This window comes from Carlito syrichta, unplaced genomic scaffold, assembly GCF_000164805.1.
Source record: "Carlito syrichta isolate Samal-C Ts95f unplaced genomic scaffold, Tarsius_syrichta-2.0.1 Scaffold309926, whole genome shotgun sequence".
Taxonomy (NCBI): Eukaryota; Metazoa; Chordata; class Mammalia; order Primates; family Tarsiidae; genus Carlito; species Carlito syrichta.
Window position 1 is genome coordinate 70,561 of NW_007254022.1, and position 8,144 is coordinate 78,704.

At 40.1% G+C, this 8,144-nt stretch overlaps 1 protein-coding gene across 2 annotated transcripts in view; it reads right to left on the reverse strand.

The window, feature by feature from the left end:
* Nucleotides 1–8,144, reverse strand: part of GDPD1 (glycerophosphodiester phosphodiesterase domain containing 1) — a 67,972-nt gene that overhangs the window by 28,281 nt on the left and 31,547 nt on the right. For both annotated transcript variants that reach the window (XM_008068282.1, XM_021717694.1), the window contains exon 3: nucleotides 377–512. In XM_008068282.1, the coding sequence (XP_008066473.1) occupies nucleotides 377–512 (136 nt within the window). The remainder of the gene's footprint in view (nucleotides 1–376; nucleotides 513–8,144) is intronic.

Here is an 8,144-nt window from a genome sequence, read left to right on the forward strand (position 1 = left end):
GTTGGAGTCTTACTCTGTTGCCCAGGCTGGAGTGCAGTGGCATACTCATGGCCACCACAGCCTCAACCTGCTAGGCTCAGGTGATCCTTCTGCCTCAGCCTCCCAAGTAGCTGGAACCACAGGCATGTACCACCACACCCGGCTTATTTTTTTTAAATTTATTGTAGAGACAAGATCCTGCCCAAATTGCACAGGCTAGTCTCAACCCCCTGGGCTCAGGCAATCCTCTTCCTGGGCTCAGACAATCCTCTTGCCTATAGGTATGAATAATTTCAGTAATTATTTATTGAAATAATATTTTATATTCACTGTTTTTAAGAAATATTATAGGCCCAAATATCTATTAGAAATGAGTTTATCATACATTTTTACTTACACAGTACTTGAGATCAGAGATGTTTGCATTGATCCCAGTTGATCTCTTTAGATTCTCATCATGTGAAACTACAACTTGCTCATCTTTTGTGATATGGCAGTCCAATTCTAGCATATCAGTTCCAATTGTAACTGCACTGAGAAATAAAAGAATGACATTCTGAGACTTTATAAACATTTAGATTACATGCATCAGATAAAACAATTACAAATTGAGTTTGGAACAATTATAATACAGATTAAAAATCCATAAAATTCCACAATACCAAAATAGTTACTCAATACCAGCATCTCGGGTGACTTATTTATGTGAATATATTCAAAGTGAACTTAAAAGAGTCATGTTGCCTCATTTCCATAACCAACTATGCTTAATTCTGTAACTCAATATATTTATTTATTTTATTTATTTTTTTTTTTGAGTTGGAGTCTCACTCTGTTGCCCAGACTGGAGTGTAGCGGCCGCTTCCGGCCACCGCAGCCTCAACCTGCTGGGCTCCAGCAATCCTACCGCCTCAGCCTTCCAAGTAGCCAGAATTACAGGCACGTGCTACCACGGCCGGCTGATTTTTTGATTTATTATAGAGATGAGGTCTCGCTGCCCAGGTGGGTCTCGAACCCGCGGGCTCAGGCAATCCACTCACCTCAGCCTCCCAAAGGCGCGGGATTACAGGCTGAGCCACCGAGCCCGGCTGTGTAACTCAATATAATGGAAAGAATAGGGAACCCGAAAATTAAGAGATCTGACACCAGTTCTTGCTTTGCTATGAACTTGTATAACTTTGGGCAAGTAAATTCCTCTCTCAGGGCCTACATTTTCACATCTATAAAACAAAAGGATTAAGTAATAAGACAAAGATGCTTACTTTTATCGTTCTAAACACAGTATTTCTAACAATTAGTCAAGAAAAAAATGAAAGCATCCACATCAGAAAGAAAGAAGTAAAATGATCTCTGTTCACAGATGACATAATCTTATATATAGAAAATCCTAAAAATTCAAAAAAAAAAAACCCCTTAGAATTAATAAGTAAATCGAACAAACTTGCTGGATACAAAATCAAGACATAAAAATCAGTTGCATTTCTATACATTAACAATGAGCAATCTGAAAGGGAAATTCAGAAAACAATTATATTTACAATAGCATCAAAAAGAATGAAATACTTAGGAATTAATTTAACCAAGGAGGTGAAAGCCTTGTACGATGAAAACTATAAAATACTGCTGAAAGAAATTAAAGAAGAGATAAATAGATATAGATATGTAGTTAAGATGTCAATACTACCCAAAACTATTTATAGATTCAATGCAATTCCTAGCAAAATCCTAAAGATGTACAGAAATAGAAAAATCTGCCCTAAAATTCGTATAGAATCACAAGAACCCTGAATAGTCAAAACAATCTTGAAAAGGAAAAACAAAATTGGAGGACTCACCCTTCATGATTTTAACCTTACTACAAAGCTACAGTAATCAAACTAGTGTGGTACTGGCATAAAGACAGACATATAGATGAATGGAATAGAATAGAGAGTTCAGAAACAAACCCTCATATATATAGTCAAATGATTTTTGATAAGGGAGAGGACAGAGTTTTTAACAGATAATGCTGGGAATACCGGATATCTACATGTAAAAGAATGAATTGCCCTTTGGGAGGCTTAGGTGGAAGGACGGTTTGAGGCCAGGAGTTAGGGGCTGTGATAAGCTAAAATCACACCTGTGAATAGCTATTGTGCTCCACCCTGGGCAACACAGACTCTGTCTCTAAAGAGAAAAAGAAAAAAAAAAAAAAGAAAAACCTATAAAAGGTTTAGAATTGACCAGAAAATCTTTTAAGTTTCCTTTCATTTCTGTGTCTTTTGGAGACAGTGTAAAGCAATGATTAAGAATATAGACACTGAAGCCTGGGTTCAAATCCTGGCTCTGCCACTTACTCAGGTGAGTTATCTAGGTTCTTTATGCCTCAGTTTCCTTATCTTCGAAAGACTAATATTAGCTCTCTTGGCCCAGCACTTTGAGAGAATGAGGCAGGAGGATCCCTTGAGCCCAGGAGCTGGAGGCTGCAATAAGCTCCAGCCTGGGCAACAGAGTAATAGTTTGTCTCTACAAAAAAGAAAAGAAAAAGAATCCGGTTCCTAACATTTGATACTTTAAAATTTTTTAAATTAGCTCTCCATGCCTCTTCCTCACCTTGCAGGTTACACTCCAAGCAGCCCGGTTTTCTTACTACTTCCTCTACCTGAAATGTCTTTCTTAGAAAACAATATACAATAAAATAAAAGACAAACACTTGAAAGTCACTTCACAAATGAGGATTTCCAAATGGACAATAAGTGAATGAATAGACATTCAACATCAAAACTCATTAGAGAAACGTAAATTAAAGCAATAATGAGATATCAACCAGAATGGCTAAAATTCAAAGGTCAATACCAAATGTCAGCAAAACAGTGGAGGAAGTAGAACTCTCACATTGTTGGTGAGACTGTAAACTGGTACAATCATTTTTGGAGGTATAAATATACATGTTCCATATAATTCAGCAATTACACTTTTGCTTAAGTATATATCTGAGAAAGAGAAGTACATTTGGCCATCAAAAAAAAAAATGTTCAAGATGATTTCATGCAAAATCATGAATGAATTTTACAGATATAAATTCAAAGACAGAAAAGCCAGAGATAGCCAGGTGCAGAGGCTCACACCTGTACTCCCAGAACCTTGGGAGATGCCACTGCACTCCAGCCTGGGTGACAGAGTGAGACTCTGACTCAAAAAAAGAAAAAAAAAAAGCCAGGTTCGGTGGCCCAGCCTGTAATCCCACGCCTTTGGGAGGCTCAGGTGAGTGGACTGCCTGAGCCTGCGGGTTCGAGACCTGCCTGGGCAACTTGGCGAGACCTCATCTCTACAATAAATCAAAAATCAGCCAGGCGTGGTAGTGCGCGCCTGTAATTCCGGCTACTCGGAAGGCTGAAGTAGAAGGATCACTGGAGCCCAGCAGGTCGAGCCTGCGGTGGCCGGGAGCGGCCACTGCACTCCAGTCTGGGCGACAGAGTAAGACTCCAACTCAAAAAAAAAAAGGAAAAAGAAAAGAAAAATCTTTTATTTTTAAAATTCCAGAATGGAAAATGGAAAGTGTAAGAGCTGAGGTGAAAGAAAATATAAAAGTAGATTTTTTTTTTTTTATCAGTTTCACTGTCACCTAGGTTGGAGTGCAGTGACACATTCACGCCACCACAGTCTCAACCTGCTGGGCTCAGGCGATCCTTCCACTTCAGCCTTCCAAGTAGCTGAAACCACAGGCATGTGCCACCTTGCCCAGCTAATTTTTTGATTTTATTGTAGAGATGAGGTCTCACCATGTTGCTCAGGCTGGTCTAGAACTCCTGAGCTCAGACAATCCTCTCTCCTCTGCCTCCCAAAGTACTGGGATTACTGGTGTGAGCCACTGCACCCAGCAAAAGTAGATAAATTACAGATTGTATAGTATATTCCTCTGCAGTCACATCATTTCCTAGTGGTTTCCTGTAAGATCCGTAGCTCCACAACCAGATACTAAAGTCTGAGAGAGAAAGGGCCTATGGTAGTTCCATATTTTCTAATGTTGATGATGTTGGACACATTGTAGGTATCAACACATTTCTAAATGAGTGGAATGCAGTAATATTTTGTTATCAACTTCCATTAACATTTCAAATTTTAATTATCACCCAGTTAGCATCTAAATGTTTATCATTCCTGATCCAGATCCATAGTAAGTAACATGTAGTCATTTCAAAGACTAAAGTATTCACGTGGAATGGCATTGCTGAGGTATATTTGAATGAAAAAAGTAGGTATAGCATGATTCCACTGATATAAAATAAAGACTATAAATACGTTTTTAAGAGACTGTAAAGATACAGGCCAAATCATTAAGTGGTTACCTGTTATAAATGATATTACTAGGAATGGGATTAGGATTAGGAACAGACCATTTTTTTTTTTTTTGGAGTCAGAGTCTCATTCTGTCACCAAGGCAAGAGTGCAGTGGAACATTCACGGCCACCCCAGCGTCGACCTGCTGGACTCAGGTGATCCTTCTGCCTCAGCCTTCCAAATAGCTGGAACTACAGGAAGTAGCTGGAACTACAGTTACCAAACCCGGCTAATCTTTTGATTTATTGTTGAGACGAAGTCTCACCAAGTTGCCCAGGCTGGTCTCCAACCCCTGGGCTCAGGCAATCCTCTCACCTTGGCTTCCCAAAGTGCTGGGATTACAAGCTTGAGCCACTGCGCTCGGCCCAGGCCAGTTTTTTACTTCACACAAACTAACTGAATGATTTGAGTTTTTAGAATACATACTTTAATAGAAAAATAAAGATACTTCCATTTAGAACATATTTCTTGTCTAAAAGACAACATTTTGAATAACAATTGATTCAACATCAATATAATGAATGTCAGCAGGAATTTAATCTAATAAACACTGAGCATCGTTTTAAATAAGAAGCTTTTATGATTCCTATTTCATGTATGAATCTCCTAAGTAACCAAAACCCATATCCTGATTACTACAGTTGTCAGAAAAAATAAACAAAAAATTCTGGTTCCTTAATGTAATTCTTGTTTTCCTAAAGCATATTCACCTCTAAAAGAGAGCATTTGTTTGCCAATTGTGTGTAAGCCAGAACTGTAAAAGTGCAAAATTAAAGTCCAAAAAGAAACAGGCAAACGAAAACAGTCTTTAAATTGGTAGGATTGGGCTGGGCACGGTAGCTCAAGCCTGTAATCCCAGCACTTTGGGAGGCCAAGGTAAGAGGACTGCCTGAGCTCAGGGGTTCGAGACCAGCCTGGGCAACTTGGCGAGGACTCGTCTCTACAATAAATCAAAAAGTTGCCAGGCTCGGTGGCTCAGTCTATAATCCCACGCTTTGGGAGGCTGAGGTGAGTGGACTGCCTGAGCCCGCGGGTTCGAGACTTGCCTGGGTAACTTGGTGAGACCTCATCTCTACAACGAATAAAAAAATCAGCCAGGCGTGGTAGCACGTGCCTGTAATTCCGGCTACTCGGAAGGTTGAGGCGGAAGGATCGCCGGAGCCCAGCAGGTCGAGGCTGCGGTGGCCGGGAGCGGCCACTGCACTCCAGTCTGGGTGACAGAGTGAGACTCCAACTCAAAAAAAAAAAATCGAAAAGTTAGCCAGACATGGTAGTGCGCACCTGTAGTTCCAGCTACTTGAAAGGCTGAGGTGGAAGTATTGCCTGAGCCCAGCAGGTCGAGGCTGCGGTGGCTGTGAGCATGCCACTGCACTCCAGCCTGGGCAACAGAGTGAGACTGCAACTCAAAAGAAAAAAAGAAAGAAAGAAAATTCTAGCTGAGCATGACTGACTCATACCTGTTAATACCAGTATTTTGGAAGACTGAGGTAAGAGGATGGCTTGTGCCCAGAAGTTCGAGACCTGCCTGGGTAACATAGTGTGACACAATCTCTATGTAAAATTTAAAAAAATTTTTAAAAAATAAAACAAAATTTTAAGATTCTTTGAATAGGTAAAGAAAATTGGTACTACTGATTTTTATTCATGTGCACATCTTTCTTTTTATTTTGCTTTGTTTTGGCATGAATTGTGGAGGGGAGTTAGAGCAGGGGTTATCTACATTTTCCTATACTTAAAAAAAATTATACATATTAGCTAAGAAATATTTCTAAGTATGGCGTTTGCCTCTGACTGAAATGTTGGCTATTTTTAGAAATGTTTACACATTAGTTGAAAAATATTTTCTTTTTCTTTTTGAGTTGGAGTCTCACTCTTGCCAAGGCTGGAGTGCAGTGGCACACTCATGGCCTCTGCAGCCTTGATCTACTGGGCTCAGGCGATCCTTCTGCCTCGGCCTTCCAAGTAGCTGGAACTACAGGTATGCACCATGACGCCCAGCTAATTTGTTGATTTATTGTAGAGATGAGGTCTCGCCAAGTTGCCCGGGCTGGTCTCGAACCCGTGAGGTCAGGCATTCCTCTTGCTTCAGCCTCCCAAAGTACTGGGATTATAGGTGTGAGCCACCGTGCCTGGCTGAAAAATATTTTCTATTTATTACATGTCCACTGTTAATAACAAGCTAATAAATACAAACTTAGAACAACAGTAAGTGTATCTAGGGCAATTTATAAATTATCCCAGCAAAATTATCCCAAACTCGATATGTAAATAGTTAGAACATAGTGAGAAAAGAAACCTTTTTTTTTTTGGAGTCAGAGTCTCACTCTGTTGCCCAGGCTGGAGTGCAGTGGCATGCTCACGGCCACCCCAGTATCGACCTGCTGGGCTGTGGCAATCCTTCCGCCTCAGCCCTCCAAGTAGTCAGAACTATAGGCACACACTATCATGCCCGGCTAATTTTTTATTTATTGTAGAGACGAGGTCTCGCCAAGTTGCCCAGGCTGGTCTTGAATCCATGGGTTCAGGCAATCCACTCACCTTGGCCTCCCAAAGTGCTGGGATTACAGGCTGAGCCACCGAGTCCAGCCAAACAGAAAAATTTTTAATCATATCCTGCTTCAAAGTTTTCCATAAATAATAATGAGCACCTATTTCAATTGAAACACCAGGTATTTTATAGATGAATTTCTACATTTTATATATCCTTTATAGCAATGACAATAAAAGAGAAGCCAAGGCTTCAACATTTCAAGAAAAAGAAATAAAAACTCTAGCTTAAAAGAAAATGTGAAAGCAACTACATAGAAACAACGCATAACAACTTTTACAACAGACTCTATGTTGAGAAATTTATCCTCAGCCTGTAATCCCGTGCTTTGGGAGGCTGAGATGAGTGGATTGCCTGAGCTCGTGGGTTTGAGACCTGCCTGGGCACCTTGGCAAGACCTCATCTCTACAATAAAATTAAAAAAAAAATCAGTCGTGCATGGTGGTACATGCCTGTAATTCTGGCTACTCGGAAGGCTGAGGCGGAAGGATCGCTGGAGCCCAGCAGGTTGAGGCTGCCGTGGCCGGGAGCGGCCACTGCACTCCAGTCTGGGCAACAGAGTGAGACTCCAACTCAAAAAAAAAAAAACAACAAAAAAAAAGACATTTATCTGAATCTCATTTATTCCTCACAACAGAGAGGTTGTATTAGTATTCCCATTTCATAGATGAAATAATTAGTCATATTAATTAGATATTCTAAAAAATTTATCATGGGAACCAGTTCACTGATTGATTACTTTGACTGTCTGCCAACTTACACTTCCAGCTATTGCTAATATAATTTACTTCTTTCTTCCACCATTCATGTTAATACCATGGGGATCACATTGTCCTATGGGTATTTACAAAGGCAGCCTGGTTTAATTGAGAGGACAACAATAGATTTAGGTTAAGAGCATGCTATTGAGAGACCCAAGAAACCAAGAAACTTATTTGCTGTAAAAGCAGCGTTTAGTTCACTATATTTCATATATCCCCACCTCATGTTTACTATATATTTTGTGTATTCCTACCTCATGTATTTTATGACTACCTCATGTATTTTATGAAATCTTAGTACTTTGAATCCTACCTCAGACCCCGTAGAATTAGGCATATGTCGGGTTTTAAGCAGTGTTTGTATTTAGAATCCTCGGGTTAAGCATTGTCAAACCCAAACCAGTAGGCTAACTTATGCTTTTACAACGGGATGTAAAGGATAAAGCGATAAGCCTCTTTCAAACATTCCTACAAGGTGGCACCAGACTTAGAGGAGCCACCTCCTCTCTAGGTGGGCTTTATCACCGGGTTTATAT